A 22,485-nucleotide genomic window follows, 5' to 3' on the forward strand; every position below is an offset into this window, starting at 1 on the left:
GGAGCAGAACTCGTTTTTGCTCAAGCGGACTACGTGACGTTGTCTGCAGGTAGGTCGATAGTTTAATTCTGAGAGATTTTTATTTAATATTAATATTTTAACGAATTTATAGAATTAAATGTATACTTTTTGAGAATTCCAACATTTTGAGAGAAATACATGTCATAAAAATGCTTTGTCTTTGACAATAAAAAACATAGGATAAAAATACATGAGAATTGTTTTATGTTTTTTGTAAAATAAAGATAAAAAATGTTATGACTTTTTTGAATTCCTAAATTGAAAATATATTACGTCTGTGAAATGACAAAATAATTAAAAAAATAACAAAAAAAACTAACTTTTTAAATAAAATGTCAGACAAATAGTTGTACTAAATGTACTTTTATTACAGCGTATCCTCTGAACAGTGTTCCTCCATCAACACAATAGTAATACAGAAGAAAAAAATATTTCATTTATCCCTAGACTTTTCTCCGATTCAAGAATACTTTAATACAATTTCAACCCATTTATTCTGTATTTTTAAACTTTTTTATAATCTTTTAGACATTCAATAACATGATACACAATCTATACATTTTGTTACAGGTTACGTTGAAGCTATAGTGGTGATGCTGAGCCAGAAAACAATGGGTGCGTTTGAAATGGCATACTACTCATACTCGAAAACAATTCTGTACGTAGTAGGCTACATTAGTATGAAATCTCAAACACAGCAAATGAATACTGATGTTCTTTACAGAAATGTAGCCATTCCCCTCAAACCAGTCCCTCTCTATACCTTCTCATTTTAATCCTCTGTAGTGTTGGCGCCAAAGGGTTCAGATGCTTTAAAACTTAGTAACATCACTTTTTTATAACCTGTCAATAGGTTTCTCCGGAGAGGACACAATGCAGTAGTGATTGGGCTTGGCAGCTGTGGAATGGCACAGTGTTTGACCAGAGGTTTAACCTCGATTATTATTTATAATAAAAGTCATTCTAGTATTTCTCATATATCAGTATAATTTACATATCCCCTAATTCCAGTCAGTAGGACAAGTGTTTCAAACTAGGTTAAAATGAAAAAATAAGATGTTTAATCTATATCGATGGCAGGTTTGACAAATAAACAGTTATCACAATTATGAGTAATGCCAACCCAAGTCCTCCCCCAGAAGGTCTGCTTAAAAACAACCATAAAAACAAACAACAACTGGACTAATGAGATCGTCTGTTGGTTAAAAACAAAAGGTTTACCCAAATATCAAATGCAGATCTATTGGAGAATTATAACGGAATAATATGGCTGTATTTTTAACAGCTCTGTTCTGCACATTTGTTGTTAAATTGAAGCCAAAGTAGATATTCTGGATTGTTCACCTGCTTATACAAACTTCACACAAATGAAGGATTCCGCATGAAGGCGTTTGAGGACCCACTGTGGCATGTGCAGACACTTGATCAAAAGACAAATGATCTCATAAAAATGGAAAACAGAAAGTGTGTAGAGATGACATGTAAACACACACTACTCCCTGAAGTTCATATCCGAGGCCCCAGAGTGAGTCTCTATGTACACAGGCCGATAACATCTTAAAAGCTCAATGTACATAGTTTTACATTAACGATTTTTCTTTAAAACTTGTCTATATTTAGATTCTCGATGGGTGGAAACCGTGCCACCATCGAATCTTTAATGTCTTTTTTAAAATCTTTTACTCAAATGTACAATATGAACACTTTCCCCTAGATGATGACTCTAAAGAGTTTAGATCGGTACACTTTCTATTCTCGGATTAGAGCTGGATCCATTTGGTAAATCAGGCTCTTAGGGAATAAAGGGATTAAAGGTGCTTCCTACTTGGGAGGGGACTGCAAGGAAGTATTTCGTCTTCACCAATAATTGAACTAGGGCGAGGGTAATGTACTCCATCAGAAGTGTTAAAACGTGAGTGAAACTTTTACAAGAATGAACGGTTTTCCATTATAGTAATTCCTGCAGTCATAGGGATGTCGCATGAACAAACTAGACAAACTCGCTTAGAAGTTAGCTTGGCCGAGAAAGTACATTTAGACATTCATCTACTAAAAACGGCTGGATCCAGACTGAGCTTAGCGTGATGTGATGGCATAGAGGCAGATAAAGCAGTGGGGAACCGTGTGGGCAGGCAGGGGCATCGGCAGCACATCTCGTATCCTCCGAACGCTGGGCACTGACACCTGCCGAACGGGCGGCACAGAGGACAGAAGCAGGGGAGGAATGAAAACATAAAAGATTTCCCTGTTAGACCTACAGAAAAATGATATTCATGTGCTTGGTCATCTCAATTGCTTACCAGTTAACAAACGAGGGAGAAACTAGAATTTACTTTTTGGCTATTTCTATATCTTTGGGGTCGCTATTGATTCATATAAATCGTTTTATCAAAAGTTTGGACACAGCTGGTTAAAAGAAGGGCCACAGTGCGCAGATCTGTATTTTATTGAAGCAAAGATGTTTATCTTTGGTCAGTACATAATTGTGTGTTATTCACTTGTTTGATGATGTTATTATTTTCCACATTAAAATAATAATAAAAATAAAGTAAGATAGGTTCTTCAGCTTATTCAACGCATACAATCTTTGCCAAGACTTCCACCTGGGATGTGTTCAGTGTGTCCAAACTTTTGACTGGTAATGTATTCTCGAAACAATGAAAACAACCTTTGCTATTTAGTCTTAAAGTCATCGGATCAAGCGCAAGGGTGTTTAAATGCACTGAAAGGGTTTTGCTTGTTATGTTTCACATAAAGCCTGCTGTCATGACCTTCAGGGAAAAGGAAGTCAATCATGCACCCACAATTCTTTACAATCTCAAAGTGTCGAAAACACGAACCTGATGGAGGACAAAGTACATTCAAGGATTAATTGATTCCTCTGATAAACAATTCCAAAATCACTGACAAACCCTTTCATATCTACCACTTCCTTAAAGTGACCATAACGATCTTTGTTTGAACCCTGAACAGCAAACATCTGGACAAACTTGGGTCTGAAACTTACCAAGTGTTATAACACACTACATACACCTGCACTCCAAAACACCTGTAAAAATATTCCTTAAAGTGCTTCTGCTTGGCAGCTACAAAAAGGCACCTTGAAAATGTATTAACAAAACGGGTTTAGTATTACAGTATTGGGAAATCCATCTGTATGTACGCAACCAAATGTATTCACACACTCACACAAGCATCCATGAGTCAAACATGCAGCTTCTCTCAAACCCACACATACTCCTGATCAATTACTTCTGTTCTGTTACACCGAGACACTGGACAAATTTAGCGTCTGTTCACTACCTGGGGTTTAAAATTATACTAAATCTAACTTTGGGAGAAAAAAACATTCATATCTGTGGCATGTGCCAATTTTCAAACCAGTAACACATTCAAGGCACTGAACATAGATCTGATACCATTTAGCTCCTTGTATGCAACACGAACGAACCAAAAGCATACTGATTTAATATCAAGTAATGTAGGACTGCATCTGAAATATACTACTTTATGTCACATTAACACCCAATCCAGATGACATTAGGTTCACTTTATGAAGGATGGATTTATCAAAGACTGAGACACGACAGACTGACGGTCTCAAAACCATGTGACCTAATTCAAGTACAGACAAAAAAAAGTGAAGCACGCAGGAGATATGAGCACATTTCCTCGAATCCTCAATCGCAAACGGCAAAAACACACATCTTGGGCAACATGACCTCACTAATCTTCTGCAAACAAAACGTTATAGAAAAAGTCTATATGGTCAAGTTTTTGATTCAACAGATAAAAAAGTAAAATGCTTAATATAGGTAAACTCAAAACTGAAATCTGACAATTTTAACACTTACAAACTTAAAATCAATGCGACAGATTGCCTGACCATCTTCCTAATACAGACATACAAACACTGCTCATACTCATGTCATTCTGATTTCTGTTCCTTGTTCTTCAAACCCCTTATTGTTCCTTTTCCTAAAGCATGACAGCAGGCCTATAGTTTGTTATCTTGCAAAAGTGTCCCTGTTCACTTCATACTTCCACAATCTTCAAGAACTTAAATTATTGTAAAAAATTACGTCCAACTTCCTTTTAACATGCTTTTGGTTTGTTAATCCACACATTAAGTGAACGAAATCAATAAACATCTATTTTATATAGCTCTCTCTCTATATATCTTCAGCACTAAACACATCTCAAGTTACCTTTCAAGTGACTCTAGCTCTGCATGCTTATCAAACACGTTTCATGTAGAGTTAGAATACCTCCTGACCTGAGCAATATTTACGGTTGCATGCAAATCTGCATGTAGGAGGACGAAACATACAGGGAAAAAACGAAAAAGAAAGAAAAGATCAGAGGGAGCCGGGGTGGACAAGTGCATCCAGTTCTGCTCTCTGTGCCCGTCTGAGCCAGTGCGTTCCCCCACCCTGTGTGTGTTTGTGGTTGTTCAGGGTTGGCAAAAACGCATTGGCGTCTATGTGTAGGACAGGTGCGAACCGTTGGATATCTGAGATGTGATGCTGGTGCTCCTAGTCATGCCCTGCTCAGTGCGCCCCGCCGAGGTGGTCCTCCTAATGGCTTGAGGGCTGTTTCGCATCACCACGCTGCTTTTTGGCATGGCCCCTGGGGGACCCGACGAGGAGTGGCCCCACGGTGGAAGTCCACCTCCGGGCATGGCCTGACTCCATCCCTGAGCCTGCGCTCCTCCCTGACCGGAGTAATAGTGGTGGCTGGACCCTGACCCGCTGCTGCCCCCCCATTGTGTCCCCTGAGAACTATCCGAGTGCTGATGGGGGATCCAGCTGGCCGGGGCCCCGGGGAAGCTGTGGCTGAGGCCTTCAGGAGAGATGTTAGCCAGCACCATGTTGCTGAAGCCCAAGCGCATGCTTTCCGAGTCGAATGCCTCGATCTCTCGGGCCTGCCGCTCCAGTAGGCTGCGGATCCGCTCTGTGCGCTCGTTCTGCAAGGTCAACATCTCTTCTTCAATCTGTGGGAATGACATCACATGATCAGACTCCAGAACTCTATAGCGTGAGCTTTAAATATAAACATAGCTTTGTTTAATAAACAGACAATTTGGCTCGCTTTCCATTTATGTATCTAGTAGATGCATTTATACAAAGTGACTGTTTTTTTTAGTTGGGAATCAAACCCACAAGCTTTGCGCTGCTAATGCAACGCTTGACCATTTGCGCTAAAGGAACACAGCCTGACACTTCATTATAAATCCTATTAAGACATTTAAACACACCACCACTTCACAAATGTTTCATTATTCATGTTAAAGTGAATGTGTAGACCTTAGTCTCCAGCAGAGCCCTCCTCAGAGACACTCTCTGCTCCAACTCCTTCCTCTCTCGCTCCTGCTGGGCATCCGTCTGCATCTTGATCTTACTCTGATACGCATTCAACAGCTCCAACTCCTGCTGCAGCTGCATGCGCAGCACCTGACATTCGGCCTCCTGCGCCTCGTCTAGGCGCAACTGAGAGAGAGAGAGATGATTATCATATGATCAGGTATCGGTCGAATCATCTATTGCACACTTCTGCACTTACAGCCTGTGTGGAGAGCATGTTGTTGATGGTGTGGTCGTACTGCTCGGCAAGAATTGCCAGTTTCCTCGTCTGCTCCTCCTTCAGTCTCTTCAGCATGGTCTTGTGTTCTGGTTTTGGCGTGCTCTCAAGCAGGTGGTTTCTCAAGGCTTTGTATTGTCGGGTCTGGGTCTTGCATGCATCCTGGAACTGTTTTTTGATCTGAAGCTCTTTGGACTGTCAATGAAACAACAAAATGATGGGAAACCATGCAGTAAGCATGTTTTTCATACTTTTTTCTTTCATCTCCCTCATGTCATTTCAAACCTGTATCAATTTCGTTCTTTTGAAGAATGCAGAAGAAGATATTTTGAAGAATGTTGGTTACCAAACATCATTGGACCCAATTGACTTCCATTGTATGAACAAAGTAATTTCTTAAAATATCTTCTTTTGTGTTCCACAGATGAAACGGTCATATACAGATTTTGAATGACATGAGGTGAATAAATGATGACAGAAATTAAATTTTTTGGTGAACTCTTCCATTAACATTATAGGCATGTGATCTTGACAGGAAAGTGATTCTACCTTGAGGCTCTTGGGCTGCTGTCGGACCTCCATGACGTGCTTGCGTCTGAGTTCCCTCTCCCTGCGCTTGTTGTACTCCAGCTGGTTGGTGAGCTCGGTCTGGTGCTGCAGACGTATCTGCTCCGCACGCATCTTCTGGATGTTGCTCAGGTGCCTGAACTCCAGCTCTTGCATGGACTCGTGGTGCCGGAGGAGCATGGCGTGCTCCAGATCTTTCTGGGTCTGACGCTTGTTGAGTTCCTATATACACATGCGTAGGACCAATATGGGATTAACACAATGGTGGAGTTGCACAGAGGACTCTTCATACGTTTATGTTTGCTTACTTCTCTCATGAGATCCTGCTCAACGTTGTGGCGTGCGATGAGAATCCGCCGTTTGTACCTTCGGCACTCAAGGTCCAGATACTGTCTCTGTCGACGGAGAAGGTTAGCCTCCTCCTCCGCCTGGAAGTGCTGGAAGTTCTCCTTCTGCTTGGACAGCCACTCCTGCTTCTCTTTCTTTGGTGTGGATTGGTTCTCATTCAATTCCTGCAAAGAACGCAATGCATGTGTGTAACTCTGTAATTGAATATTAAATAGGAGGGTGAAAGGCTCCTGGTTAACATTCGTATGGCTTTCTGACCTCTTTCAGTTGTTCTTTGCGCAGTTTGTACTCTCGTTTCTGAGATTCCAGGAAGCTGCTGAGCTCTTTCTTTTGCTGGCTCTGTATGTGCTGCTGGAATTTCTTCTCATCGTAGGTAAAAGTCTTGGCCTAGAATACAGAACAGCGCTAAACTTAATGACCGGCCGTTAGGAATTTATGATGACTGTTAAATAATAAATGAAACTGAATCTTAGCCTCGCAAATGAATAATTCATCATAATCTAAGAAGACATTCATCTTAAACATATGTGCTCTTTGTTTATGTGTAATGGTGTTACTGTACATCTTTTTCCAAAGTGGCTTGGTGCTTCTTGACGAGTTTGTCCATCTCTGCGGCAAAGCTGTTCCTCTGGTTCTCCAGTTCCTTGTCTAGTTTGAGTCTGTGCTCATCCATCTCGCCCTTGAGCTTGTTCTCCAATGCCAGTAGGTGTTTCTGGTGCTGCCTGCGCATACGTTTATAGCCAGACATCTGCTCTCGAACCTCAGAGTCCTGCTCATGCTCCTGAATCTGACGGGTGACCTATCACACACATAGAAACAATATGATTATCATCACTAATGTGGATCTCTTACACTTTAGAAACAGTGAACGATTCTGCTTAAATGGTTAGAAACAAAACAAATTATTTTGATCTTTTTTAAGGTGGTTATCTCACCAGAGACGCCGTGCGGATGGTTGCGAAGTGTTCTCGATTGCGGAACTGGCGGCGTGGAGTTTGCGCTGGGGGTGACTTGGGCTCGTCTGGCAGCTTTTGAGACTCTGGTTCTTCCTGATAGCTCTCTTCATCCTTCAGCACAAACAGAACCCACATTAAAATGCTGCTCATGGCATGAGAAACGAACCAACTTCGTATCGAATGCAAAAAACATTTGTAAACTGAAACAAAGCAGAAGAGCACAAACTGGTTTGATGTGGATCAGCGTGCTGTTGGGTATGATGGTCTGGTCTTTTTCCATCAGATCTACTTCGCTCTTGTTGTCGTCGGTGGCATCTGTGGCATCAGGCAGACTGTTGACAGAACTGCTCTGTGAGCTAGCGCTGATGGACATACTGGGGATGGACTGGTTACTTCCCACACTGTTTACCGTGCCAGTGCGGCCAACACTGTGCTCCACTTCCTACAACACGCGAAAACCCCATGAACTTATTTCAAGAGCATAGTTTTACTGAGATAGGTTGTGTTCAAACCAGGAAAACATACCTCCTCATCGTCTTGGACCTCCACTGCAGGGCCATTGTGGGCCTCATGGAAGAGGAGCTTCTTCATCTTGCGGGACTGCAGGTTGTCTAGCTCTCTCACAGCATCTTTGGTGCGCTGGATCAGGTCAATAAGCACCGACTCTGGTCGCTCACGCTGGACAAATGCATGCTGAACACAGAGGTCAAGAGAAACAGTCCAGAGAAGTCAGATATTCATAAATATTGCATTAATGATGGGCTTTTATGTAATAAAATGATCAAATAGATTTTCCAGGCTGCATGAACATACAACTCAGTACAAATACAATCATAATACAAATCACATTATTTTTTGGCAAAGCAAACATAAAAATATATATATATTTTTGGACATATAAAAATACATGTCGAAATACATTTGCACCCTGCATGAGGTTCTTACCTCGTGTCACGGATCCAAGCAAATATCAGAAACCAAAACATTCAGAAACAATCTAGCTGCACAATCTGAAAGCAACATAGTGCAATACAGATAGAAGATTAAAAAATCCCTTTTGTTTGATCTGTAAACGTTCTCTAGCTTACTTTCAGAAGTTCTTCTGAGTTGGGTCTGTCCTGGGGTAACTTCTGGAGGCATGAGTCCACAAAATTTCTGAAGTAGTCCGTCCTAGGATAACAGAGAACAACATACAGCTGAGAGCTAAAAGAGGTTATAAAACAGCAGAGTAAGCCGTGACTCTTGTATTGTACTCACCATTCACTGGACTGGAGCGACGGGCTCTCATTCTGTGCGATGTGGTATAAGGCACTCATTGCATTCATGTTGAAGAGTGGAGGTTTCCTTTCAGCTGAAGGATGAAGAGGTTCATCAGAAACAATGATCTCGGCAAAGCTAGACCTATATTCACAACATCATTCCACCTTACCTAATTCAACGCAAGTTATCCCTAAAGACCACATGTCGACCTTTCCGTCATATTGACCTTCATCCATGGCCAGAATCACCTCTGGGGCCATCCTGCGATGAGAGCAAACATCATGTAATTTAACTGTATATCGTTCCAACAACACTTTCCAAAAAAGGCTAAGAAATGTGAAAAAGTTGTATATCTGGATCTTTATGCAGTTCATACCTAAAGACAGGATAACGGAGAAAACAGTGCAACTCACCAGTAAGGGGTCCCAACAAAAGAATTAGCAGGAGAAGCGATAGACGCGGACCCGAAATCTGCCAGCTTCACTTGTCCAGGCTCTGTGAGCAGGATGTTTCCGGCCTTGATATCCCTGTGAAACATCAAAGAGCAAGATGAGCTCACCGAAACTTACTGACCCTCGCAAAACAATGCCAATATACTATTCTGCTTCACATTTTTATAAACAAATTTGAAATTACTTTCATGCTATTCATTTTCATGTTGGCAAATCACTTAAAAATCTAATCAAATATATTTGTCATGAACTCTGACCAATACAAACAGTCTACTGCTCTGTAAAAAATACCATCAGCTGTTGAAGGCCATATGTTTGTACAAGCACACTTACCACAACATGAGACGAACCAACATTATATTCAAAGCAGGGATTATTATTACTAATAGAAAATGCAACCGTTAACATGTGACCTCACCTGTGAATCATGTTGTGGGAGTGAAGGTACGCCAGCCCCCGCAAAGCACCATGAGTAATCGCAGCTATCTCCATCTCTTGTAAAGGTTTCTTGTGTACTGTTAGAAAAAAAGAAAGGGTTTACTGAGGTCTCTCAGAAGATCAACTCTGTTGTCTAATTTTAGTGGGTCAGGCTGACGAATACTTCCATAAATAAATGTTCTTTTTGCTTTTAAACTGGGGGGCATTGTACACAATCTAATCATCAGAAACATCAAAGCTTACCCTCCAGAAGATCTGACGCAGAGCCCAGACAGTACTCCATAACCAGCTGGAGAAACAGAGGAGACGTGTTTGAAAGCAGTGCATGCATATAAAAACAAACAGTTGAGGTTATTTACAGGATTGTCTCTTATAAACTCTGCTAACATTAGAGTTGCTGCTGACAGGGTCACGTTTCTTACCCATGCTGTGTGTTCTCGCAGGTAACATCCTTTATATTCAATGCTGTTTGGATGCTTTATCCTTTGAAGGAACTTGACCTCTTTTATTATATCTTGCCATTTCTGTAAAAATTCAAGACTGGATTAAAACAGATTCAACAGTTACGCCAATAAAGCAATGCAGTCATGCAAGGAAAATTCCCTTTCTGGGCGGCACAAAGAATCCAAATATTATTATATTATAAGCCCTGATTAGTAGCTAATGTTACAAAGACATGGCACAACAATATGTCATCAAACAACTTATAAAGGTTTATATATTTAAGGTATTTTGTTTCGCCAGTAATATTGGTTCAGATCAATAAGTCTTCTTTGTCCTTTTATAGGAAGAAATGTTGTTACGGTCCTCCAAAGTTACCTCACAAGAACTTAAACACACCTGGCTACTAAAAATAGTAAATGGAAAAAGGCAGAATGTGTCAGAACTATGATTAAGCAATGAATCATGGGATACATGCATGACGTCAGTAGGTTGCAGTCTAGTAGATCTCTATGGAAATTCATAAGGAAACAACAGCTTGGTGATTAGCAAGAAAAATAGTATTTTTCTCACCTCATTGGACTGTTTCCCACTATATGACATTTTCTTAATGGCCACAACCTCGGAGGTCCTAACATCCCACGCCTGCAAAAAATATACGAAATCATTGAACAAAATGATTATAACTTACTTTATGTCAGGGGGTTGTCACAGCTTAAAATAAAAAGCACAGTTCTGATTTATTTCAGACTAAAGCTATCTTGTGTCAACCTTTTTTTAGCTTGAATTCATTGAAAGAATGAGTTTGTGTTGTCAGTGATTTAATTGAATCTCATCCTCTCCACATTGAGAAGCAAAAAGTGATGTCTTTGTTTTCAAATCTTACTATGCCTTTGAACTAGTCAAGTCCCTTGAAGAGGAACTCTCCATCATTAAGTCACAGAGACAGACCCTCTTTATAAGAAATGTCAAAATCAAGCTGTTCAACAAGTGTTCAGGTACTGCATTATATAAATACGATACTCACGAAATAGACCGCGCCAAAGCTGCCATGGCCTATTTCCCTCAGGTCTGAGAAGAGTTTTTCGGGGTCCTCTTTAAAAAAGAGCTCTGCGATGTCGGGGTCCTTCAGGCTCCCCGCGCGAACAGCGTTGGGCATGCTGGGAGGGGGCGGGGCCTGGGCCGCAGCAGCCAGTTACTATCTGGATCTGCCACACGACAGCCCCCACTGATGGCTCATCTGCAAGACAGTGGCCTCATCCGGACCAACACCTGAGAGACGGAGAGATTTGAGATGATGATCCAAGATTCCCCAATATGTTTCCCCAAAAGTATAAGTATGAGGTCATTAGGTTGAAATTGCATAACTAATTTTTTACCATACTCACACACGCACTATACTGTATATATATATATATATATATATATATATATATATGTGTGCATGTGTATATGCATATATTTTCCATGCTGTTATTATTAACGTATTTGATAGAAAATGAACAGTGACACAATATGTTTCTGTAAGTGCTGTAATTGTTTGTGTGATCACTATAGAAGGTTGAGACAGAACCAAATAATCTCTGATGCATAGCTTCGTTTCTCCAGTGGCCAAATACGTTAATATGATAACTTCTATTTCTGGCGCTATGGCATTTCTGCGCTATCTTGGAGATGTAGATGTAAGCGTGTCTCTACTAGGATCTTACATAAACATGAACCCTGCACGATATTATGTGTTGTGTTTTAAACTCACTGTCATTCAATTCAATTTAATTTAGCGCTTTAACATTTTGCATTGCATCAAAGCAGCTGTACAAGAAAGCCAAAACCAAGAAAAACAAAAGTTGAACACACTAAAAATAAATAATCTGATAAACCTTGAAAGTAATGCAAGTAAAATTTCTATGCTGCTAAAGAAACTCTTAAGTCTCTTAAAAGTCCTCCACGCAACGCCTAAACTTTTTGACCTTAAGAGTTTTTTTAAGTGTTAAGATGCTTTATGAATTACTTTTTTTCTTTACTAGGATCTTTTCTGTAATTTAATGGGGAAACACCAACATTTCTAAGAATTTGTCACTAGGAGCAAGATTTTTCATGGGCCCAGACCTTTTGTACAGGAGTTAAAGGGATACTTTCTTTGTTCTGATTAACACAGAGAAAGATATTTGGAAGGATGCTCATACCCAGACAGATTTTGCCCCCCATTGACAACCATAGCAGGAAAAAAACTAAGTAATTTTCTAAGATATGAAGTATGCAATACTACTCTAAAGGTACTCAAGAGTAATATAAGATTGGCAGAAACGGCGTGTGTTAGGGCCACTTTAACATATAAATTCAAGCGTTTGCACACCATTGTACCATTTAGAGTACATTACAAACTGACAGTAAAATAAAAGAAGGAAATCACAAAAAGTCTGTTTACAGGTCAACTCAGTGAGAAAAACACTTTTAACTGCTGTTTTACAGGAAAACAGCCTGGGCTTATGCACCGCATTACAGCAGATGTAATTACTGTGTTGTAGAACTCAAGAGTTCCTCTTCAGAGAGAGAGATAGAGAGACAGAGATAGGAAGTATGCAGGAGACTGTGAGAAGCTGCAGTCTCCACACTCTCAGACTTCAGTACTGATACCACAGCCCTCTGCTTCCTCTATCAGTCTTCTGCTCTTTCTATAATGACTCTGACCACTGAATAAGTCCCAGTCTCACACTTAGTCACAAGACATATGGACTACATCAGTTAAGCTTGATTATACGAAATCAAATATATGGTGAGCATATTCAAATAAAATGATGTTGTAAACCCTGTTTTTAAACAATGCCTCGTAATAGCATATACATAAAATGTACAAAATCAGAATCACTGACTGATGCTGCAATATTTAGTTAAAACAAATGGCTGTTTGGTTAATATGATTGTTGAGGTGCTTCGGATTGGTTCAGAAACAAGCCCCAGGTGAATTTATGTAAGAATAGACTTGCATTGTACAGAGTATACATGTACACAAGAAACAAACAGGGATACCAAAATACGTTGATGTTGTTGCGCAAAAATGTGTTGTTATTAGGCAGCCTATCAGGACAGGAACACTCACTCTGGCCAAAACTCAGGAGAGTGATCGCTTCCAGCAACGGTTCCCATCTGAAGCCCAGCAACAACTTGCACATCAGTTGCCATGGCAACCGCATCTCAGAGCCAATGGCCAAGAGGCTGCAGACGGCCCTCTCAGAACGCGCTCTGAAACTATGTTTATCTGCTTACGTGCATGGATGACTAACTAACAGAGCGATATAATGAACGACATCATAACACCTGGTCCACATCTGTGTGAATCTGGACCGTAATTTCATACAGCAGCAACGTCTTTCAATCTCTATGACTTGCTTTGGCGGTTTCTGACATTCATCACTATTCTAAAACATCACAAACCCTCCCTCCCAACTTCTGGACGTATGCGTAAACAATGTGTCATGTTACAATCTAAACTTAACAGCCAATACTCCACCACAATATGACACAGCATTACGTCTGTTGGTTTAGTGAGACAAAACATAATAGAGGTTAAGGAGTGGCAGACTCACACAAAAGACTGGGTTGGTATCCTCAAAATGGATATTACGCACCAATTTGTCATTTATGATAGCTGCAAACATCACGGCAAGTTAACTTCTCTTCACTATTGTGAATTACAAGGGGAGAGGTTGTCATGCTTACACAACTGTCCTGCATTCCCACTGCGCCCTTTATTAGTAAACAGCATCAAACTATAGCCTCATAGGAATGACCTCATTCTGAAGTAGCGCTTTGTTTGTCGCTCGAGCATGTTTGGTTCTCGCGCCGCTCCCCCCGGAGCGCTGCTCAGATGATCAGCTGCAACAGACACAATGCTGAAAGCTAAGGGCTGATGCTACAGTCACAAGACTGCCCAGCGCTTCGGCCTCCCACCACACCAGCTGCCTCGCACCCTACCACCTCACTCTCTGCATATTCCATGTGATCAGGGCTGAACTGGCTTTTTCAATTCACAGATTGTAATGTGAATTGCATTGGTCACACCCTACAGCATACTAATATGTAATGACAAGAAGGATAATAAACGGGATTTACCGAATGAAAGACATCACATTGCAACACAAACAAAGTTTATTAATGCTTAAAATATGAATAATGACATCATTCGCTTTGACTAATGTATGTAAGGGATAATGTACAGCCAACTGGTTGGTGACACTATATAAACCCTGAAACAAAGCAGAGGCGTTTGGTATCATCCTGGTTTTCTATACTTATTAAATTTGAACGATTTGAAATATTAAATTAGTAACAAATGCAAATCTTACACAGGCAAAACCTGTTTTAGTGCCAAGAAACAAATATATAATATTTTTTCTAAAAAAATTGTAATGCACAGTAATTAGGGATGCAACAATACAGCTCACCCTTGGTTCAATTCGAACCTCGGTTTATTTCCCACGGTTTTCGTTTCGGTTCTGATGGCTTCGGCACATTAAAGTGTTTTTTGATTGTTTTATGCTTATGTGACAGGGAAAGTAAAAACTTAAGAATAAAACATTCACTGAAATGCTCTTTATTTTACTTGACTAATTTTATTATCATTAAGCAAAAAACAACTTCTACAAATTCCTGGTGTATTTAAAGGGGTGCTGCAACGATGTGTAATGCATTCTGACTTCTTTATAATGTTAAATGTCCGGTCTTCTCATGCTTAACATGGTCAACTTGTCAAAAAACGAGTTGGGCATATTACGTAGTATTTCTGTGCTCAATATTCTCCCCCAGCGATCTACAGGTTTTGGATAGTTTTTTTTGAACATATAAAACTGTTTTGTAACAATTTTTTTAAGACCCTTCTTGGACGATTCTCCCGAAAAAGCACGCGGTCCCCCACGCGCCAGCAAGGAGAGCTGGAGAAGTAGCATGCGCAGACGTCACTTTCATTTGTGTGCAGGAGAAAGAGAGAGAGCATATGTTTGCAAGGTTTAGGTGTTTGTTTGTTCACTGCATTTGGATATAACGCTGGATTTGGAGATCGGTTGAAACTGATATATGGAGCCGTCCCAGCGCTAAAATTTCCGGACATGAACCGCATGCTTTGAGTATAACAGATTTTTTTTGTTGACAATGGGTGCGCACGTGCTTTAGTTCAGCCTACCTCTCCCCCCTCGCACACGCCGTATTATTTCAGAAGTAATCGTACAGCTGTATCTATCTTTTATAAATGTGATCAAACTAAATACTCTTCGAAGATACGATGTATGCAATACTACTCTATAGGTACTCAAGATTAATATGAGACTGGCAGAAACCCTGTGTGTCAGGGCCGCTTTAATAAATGTAAAGATTTACACTGACAGCTCACAGCAGTTTTTGGTTTAATGTTCATCAACATGCCAGTAAAATAAGCTTCTTGAAGAGGTTATGCGCATCAGAGTAATTCAAATGGCGTATTGCAAAACTTGCGATTGCTGTAATCGTGCGCTCAATGGGAAAGGTCAAAGATACTATATTAACAAGGTGCGTCACTGCCATTGTAGTAAATTAGAAGAAATGCAATGCTTAATAGATGCTTCGAGGCGCTCTTGCTATGATGTTAATAGCTGTACGAAAGGCATGACTTTCGTTAAACAGACTTTTGCATGGTGCTAGAAGAGATGCTCTTTCTGCATGTGCTGAGAGCAACGTGAATGTACTGCTTTCGTATGCACTGTAAAAATACATTCTTGATGTGCCAAATTTGGAGATTATCACTTTAGTACAACGGGGATACAATAAAGACAGCCCACGTCTGTTTGTCAGCATTGTACTCAACAGCGCATTGCATCTCGTGTTGCAGGCAGTCTCGCTTCACCGCCCGATCACCACTCGCTATTAGATATTTGGGATGGGTTTATCTATCTCAGCGTACAGACAAACACGGAGAGAGCCAGTTCAAAGTGTAATTAAGCCCCAAAAAATGTCAACGCAAACCGGAAAAACGCAATTCACTTGGATGCTTTGAACCGTGGAGGTTACACCGAACGGTTCAACGTTATATTAACTATTGTGGTATCCCTAACAGTTATACTAGGCGAAGCATCTGAAGAAAACCCCACTATACTACTTATTGTCATAAACTACAGTAACAAAACTAATTTTACTCAAATTGAAATACAATTCTGCATCCTAGTACCTCAATTTCAATTCATAACTGATGAAATTAGAAGACATTCCCAATTAAATTCTGAATGACTTTGGATGACGAATTTTGATGCTAGCTGCCAGATGCTGAGCATGTGACAGGCTGTGTGACTGTTAGGCCAGAACGAGATGGCACCCCATCATGCCACTCAACATCCACAAGAGAAAGAATGTGGCAGGGCAGGACAGGATAACAACACAACACGAAATTCCCTTGGCTTTCATTTGCTATGTTCAGTGTTTCACTATTTCCTGTTCACTCAGCTCATGTGCTGATGACACTCTACATGTTTCACATCAACCATTTTACTGCTATCAGCTTTTTAAGTCAACATCAACATTTTTAAATCATTTTCTCATTTCCTTAAGTGTTGGACTATATAATATTTTCCCATGACTTGACAAGTTTAAATAAAACTACTGAAGTCAGAAGCTAAACCACCTAATTTTAGAAATGGTGAATTTATGTTCAGGAATGTACAAAAAGCATGAGAACCTGAATTGTGACTTGCAAATACATGAAACAGAAGGAACTAGCCGGATTTGTCCATTCAGTTTGTTTAGGTTTACATTTATGTATTTGGAGCTACACATTTTTTAAATAACAATTCTTGTCACGTAATACAAAAATTGTCCTTTGTGGTAATGTGTTCCACTATAAACCAACAGACTGAAAAACAGTTTCTTCCCCCAGGCAGTTAGATGCTTAAATACATGATCATTCACACACTCCCAACCAAACTAAACTGTGCAATACTATACAACTCAGCTGCTGCACTATCCCTTGACTTGCCCTGTCACAGCACTACCTCAAAGGATTTATATTTTAGTGTGTATTTCTACCTTTGTCTAAGTATAGAGGTCTTTGGCTACTCTTACATTTGACTGTATATATTTTATTTATATTTCTTATAACTTTACAATTGTGTTTCTTATAATTGTCACCTGTCCATATCAAGAGCTGCTAAACTGCATTTCATTGTTCCTAAACAGTGATAATAAAGTTCTATTCTAAACAACCATCGCGAACAAACAGTTCTGGCTTCACAAAATATCCTTACAGAAACATTCCTGGACTGGGCTTTAGGAATATTTCATGACATCATATAACTTACCCGTCTCCCTTATCCCAAATCACAACATCCTTTAAATTCAGATTAGGAGGAATTTCCAAGAACCCCCTCGCTTCAAGCAGGGAGTTCCTTCGTTTGGTAGACAAATAGAAGCACAGCTCTGACCCCGTCCTTCTCCACATGCACAGCTTCAAAGATGCTCTCCTGTGTCAGTGGTGTAAACTGACGTGTATTTATAAACACTGAGTTTGACCTTGTGAGTGATTAGGCTCAGCGCACTAACTGCACCTGTGTGGATCACGGTTTCACAGACAAATCTAGCTTCCTATTCATGGTATTGTTTCTGACGGACAGGCAATAAGTCTTATCAACAGCTTCCCATATAAATAGTTTTTAAACTATTTTAAAGGAGCCATTCTTTTGCTTTTTTTGAGGCTTTGATTATGCTTTTTGGGGTGTTTAACAATGGATTTTCATGTTTCTTATTTCAAAAAACGCTTTATATTTCACATATTTTAAGTTTATTGTTCACTGCTGTCCCTCTTCTAATAAAACGACTGGATTTCTTCCGGTCTATTTAAAGTCCCTCCTTTCGAAACGCTCTGACCAGGTCTATCGGGATTGGTTCCCTGCTTAGACCGTGTGTGTAGATGTCCAACCCATACCATATCAGCGAGCTTCCACTTCTCAGGCTGTTGTGATTGGTCGGTAACTTTGGCATCAATAACAATGCAGTCAACTTCACTTTATCAGTTAAAATCATGTGGATCAATCGAAGTTGCTGGAGGTCTGCTAGTGCAAACGTCAATCTTTGTTGGAGATCGCATTTTTTTTCAACTATGTCGAGGGAAATGACACTGGCCCAAATACCGTAAGACTGGTTATATTAATTAACACTTATAACAAGGCGTAAGTTTTGCCTTTTTATATTGGACCCGAGTTGGATAATAAAACCGACCGATTGACTAGGAGACATTTGCAAGCAGGACGTCAAAGGACGTTTCATAGAAGTGTTTAAGAGGTATGCCATACACACACACAATATCACTGTATTACACAGAACAGCTTTCACAGTCAAGGAAGCTGTTATTTGACCGTTGGTTATCTTAGAATATATGTAGCTGAATTCTTATTACCAGCAGTAGGTCTGTGATGAAAGTGAAAGTAGTTAAGTGTGTAGCTCAGTCAAATGTTTACGATCTCTGATGAGCAAACACTACTCCAGCGGCTCTTCCACTTTTCTAAGGAAGACCTTGCCCTCTTTTGGCGTATTCCTTTGGGCGGAGGTTATTAAAAGCACTCGGAATGGTAATATCATGTACCTGGGAAGTAGACCTCTGTAGTCACACTAACAAAAGGTTGACTAACTAACATTACACACAAACTAAAGGTTGAAAAATGGGATCGCGGGGAATGGGATCTTTAATACTTTTAGAGAACACCTTAAGTAAATAAATTGTCTCATTCATTGTTGCCAACTTATACTTTATTAATGAAAATGACCAGGTACGGAGATTTTCATTAACATATAAGAATATAACTTTCCTTCTTTTTCCTAAATAGTGTGAGAAATGGCCAGTGTGAGAAATTTTGAGCCAGTGTTACACTGTCACTATAAATTGCGGCTAACATTGATGAAATGTCCATATCGTATGTTAGAATGGATGAAATTATGTTTTAGCGTGGGTAACTAACTAGCTATGGAGTAACATTCGCGGTGTTACTGGCACAAATACTTTTTTTAATCTTTTTTTACATTTAATAAAAAATAAGTACTCTTTTTACACATTATACCCTGGTACAAATACAATGCATTATTATTTACAAATAAAATCTGTAATTTCTTTATTGTTGAACTCTAAAAACGCAATCATAATCAATTTAGAACAAAAGGCAAGTTTATACATCCTAACCACCTGTAATAAATATAAAGAGGATCTGAGCAAACCACTAGCCTGCAAGAAACACTAGACCGCGGCAAGAGACAAACTTGTGTTAGTCACTTGATGACATCAATGATAATCAGAGGTCTGATATCAGATTGATGTGGGAGTGGGGACCCCGAGGGCTCCGTGTAACGGATGCTGTGTGTAGAGACAGAGGCACAGATTTAAGTGGCAGCAATGAGGTCAGAGAAAGACAATTGCGGTGGAGAAAGCAGGCAGTGTCTCTCAACAACAGAGGCACTATACAGCCTCTCGTTCACATACCACCGGTTTGCATGTTTATGCGCAATGCAAAGCCATAAACAAATGCAGCGGGCCACCATGGAAGACCTTCATTGCTTTTGAATCAGTGCAGCCATTTCCTCTGTGGGAGGGCAAGCTCAGCATGCCAGCATCAGTATATAGGTGACAGCACTGGAACATCAATGAACAGCGATCATTGTAATGAAGCAAAGACAGGTAATGTCCTCAATGTCTAAGGGTCTATTTATAAATCGCTATGTCTACAACAATAAATGCATCATCCCATAAAAAGAATGTGATCACGTTGCAGGAAGCGTTCCTAAATGTAAACAACACGACAATCCATCATAATCATTTAGCCATACATATCCACTGCATGACTCAACTGTACAAATACATCTAGGCTAATTAAACTGCTGTTTACACAAATACATGAGCGATGTGCACAGCGTGGAGATGATCTGCTCTGCTGCGCGTGTATAGCGCCTGTAACGTTATACTTTCATAACACAACGTATAAACACACACATTTATATTTCATAAATGAACACAACAATGTGATAGCTAACACTAGGATTTGCAGCAAGGGCGAGTCCTGCTGATGACTAACGTTACATACTTTAATGTCCTCGATACACACTGCAGAGCTGATATGTGCATTTTCTATAATGAATATGAGAATAATCTGTTTACAGTAAATTCACCTGCACCTCTGTTGACACCCTTAACTTGGTTGGAAACTAACTTAACTTGGCTCCAAACTAACGTGCCTGTGCCATACTTCATGTTAAGTAACAGAATGATTGACATCAGATAAAAGCGTGACGTGAAAGTTTGCGCTAGGTTAAAAAGTCAACATCTGACTGATTGTTTTGACGTGAACTTTAAGTTAGCAAACGAGCTAACCGCTGACTTACGTTACGCTCCCAACAGGCCAGGATGAGCAGCCAGATCAGGAAAACTCTTCCAAACACAACAACAGGCAAACCCGGAAGACAGAAACAAACCTATCGAGCCAAAATCAGTCAAGGAAAAACCGATCGCTGTCGAGCATGAGTGTCCGGTACAGAAACTCTTCCGGCCCGGTGCTGGTTAACGGGGGCCCCAGGAACTCTTCACCCTCCCGGGCTTCTAATGCTAAAGATGGCGTCTTAGACAGATCCACTCCCTGTCGGCTAAAAACAGAGAGAAAACACGAGTCCTCCAAACAGAGCCCCCGAACTGACGCCGAGACCACACCTCAGTTTCGGTCCGAAATGCTGAAAGCTGTCGTTTTTTGATCCGGTGCGTTTCGGCTTTGTGGTAGTGATCATGTTTTGGTGGTAGCTGTGATTTCTCTCTCTGCCCTCCTCTGATGTCCGATTCGCCAACGAATCATTCGTTTGAATCTTTTTAATGATCCGAACTCCTTTCAACTTTGAGACGAGTCTCAATACATGTTGGGATATTAAACTGAGAATTGACAAAAGTAACTTACGTTTATTTAAAATAAAACACTGTGGTAGATATATGCGACTAAATGTGTTTTATAACATAGATACGCAAAGTGTCGCGCGCTTGTGAGCGAGGATTCATTGATAAGCATTTAATTGATTCAGTTGTTAAATCTGAACCGGTTCGGTGAAGTGAATCGGACCTTCCTTCTCTCGTCCTGGTTCCTGGAACGCCGGTTCCGCCCTCCTAATGTGGGAAACTCCCACTGCCCCCAGGGGACATATCGTCAAAGTCTCCATTTAATAAACATCTGTATACAGACAAATATATTCTCGTTATGAATATTTAAGACTGTTTGGTGGGGCTGCCAATATCGAGCTGAGAATTTGAGCTTTCCAAGTGTTTGTTATTCTTCTTGGGAAAATATAAAAAGGACATCCCACCCTACTGTATTTAAATGTTAATTGCAGCGAGAGGTAAACAGATGAAATCAGAGTAAAATACCCGTGATTCCTTGAAAATAAGTGGCTGTTGTGCTCTGCATGCAGAAATCAGAATTATGACACTATTCAATTGGCATTTCTTGAGTAATGCATTTTAAACTGTATCACATTTTTGTTTAGGGTGTTACTTAACCCATAGAATTGAAAATATGTTTAGGAGATTTAGAGATTATGATGATTGTGATACTCCCATGTTCTTACTGACACAGTTAGGAGCTGATGTCATCATATTATGTTGAAAACCATCAGCACACTCTCTCTCTCTCTCTCTCTCTCTCTCTCTCTCTCTCTCTCACACACACAAACACACACACACGCACACACTACATGTCTGGTTTACTATCTCTGTGGGGACAGTAAATAGGCGTTATGTTTTTATACTGTACAGAATGTATATTTTATCCTCTAACCCACCCCTTAAGATCATAGACAACTTTTGGCATGTCTAGATTAAAAAATATATTGTTCTGTAGAATTTATAAGATTTTTTGCCCATGGGGACCTCAATTTTGGCATGCACACACACACATCTATGTTTTATTATCTCTGTGGGGACAGCCCATAGGCGTAATAAATTGTATACTGTAAAACTTTATATTTCATCGCCTTACCCTAAAGATTGTTTTAGATTTTCATTTAACGTTATGTACAATTTATGATCTTTTGTGCCTGTGGGGACCTTCATTTTGGTCCCCACAGTGACACGGGTCCCCATGAGTTGGTGTGCATTCAGGTTTAGGTCCCCATTAACATATAAAAACCAGTCCAGGCAGGCACACGAATGCACACACACACAAACACACACAGATGGACCTGAAGATATAGGGCAAGAAGAGCAGAACTCATACAAATCTAATGAGAAGGATTACAGATCGTCTCTGTTGTAAGCATAATCCCTGCTTTACACTGATGACACATCCCCACAATCTAAAAATGAACAAAACAATCAGTTTTCTTGGTATTGTTCAATGTTGATTATCACTGCTGCTATGGATCACTAAGAGGTTAAAACTGATCCC

At 40.1% G+C, this 22,485-nt stretch overlaps 1 protein-coding gene across 2 annotated transcripts; it reads right to left on the minus strand.

Annotated features, from left to right (window-relative positions):
• Positions 1 to 365: 365 nt before the first annotated feature.
• taok1a (TAO kinase 1a) lies at positions 366 to 20,928 on the minus strand. 2 transcript variants are annotated; one of them, XM_056756473.1, is made up of 20 exons: positions 20,537 to 20,928; positions 11,091 to 11,335; positions 10,637 to 10,708; positions 10,045 to 10,146; positions 9,866 to 9,911; positions 9,603 to 9,699; positions 9,146 to 9,259; positions 8,902 to 8,993; positions 8,730 to 8,823; positions 8,561 to 8,642; positions 7,998 to 8,165; positions 7,699 to 7,914; positions 7,452 to 7,583; positions 7,079 to 7,315; positions 6,775 to 6,903; positions 6,477 to 6,680; positions 6,151 to 6,390; positions 5,584 to 5,796; positions 5,328 to 5,510; positions 366 to 5,014 (listed from the first exon to the last, which is right to left on the minus strand). In XM_056756473.1, the coding sequence occupies exons 2-20, from the start codon at positions 11,220 to 11,222 to the stop codon at positions 4,502 to 4,504; spliced, it is 3,066 nt and encodes a 1,021-aa protein (XP_056612451.1). In that variant the 5' UTR covers positions 11,223 to 11,335; positions 20,537 to 20,928; the 3' UTR covers positions 366 to 4,501. The 2 variants fall into 2 exon arrangements, with proteins under 2 accessions (XP_056612451.1, XP_056612450.1); XM_056756472.1 differs by having other exon boundaries at positions 20,447 to 20,928.
• Between the last annotated feature and the right edge of the window lie 1,557 nt (positions 20,929 to 22,485).

The sequence above is a fragment of the Triplophysa dalaica genome, chromosome 9 (genome assembly GCF_015846415.1).
Source record: "Triplophysa dalaica isolate WHDGS20190420 chromosome 9, ASM1584641v1, whole genome shotgun sequence".
NCBI classification, from domain to species: domain Eukaryota; kingdom Metazoa; phylum Chordata; class Actinopteri; order Cypriniformes; family Nemacheilidae; genus Triplophysa; species Triplophysa dalaica.

Excerpts from the sequence above, each read along its gene's own strand:
- taok1a (XM_056756473.1), bottom strand. The coding sequence starts at position 11,222 with ATGCCCAACGCTGTTCGCGCGGGGAGCCTGAAGGACCCCGACATCGCA. Across the intron at positions 9,700-9,865 it reads TGCGTCAGATCTTCTGGAGG|TACACAAGAAACCTTTACAA; the intron begins GTAAGCTTTGAT and ends TTTTTCTAACAG. Across the intron at positions 7,316-7,451 it reads CCATCCGCACGGCGTCTCTG|GTCACCCGTCAGATTCAGGA; the intron begins GTGAGATAACCA and ends TGTGTGTGATAG.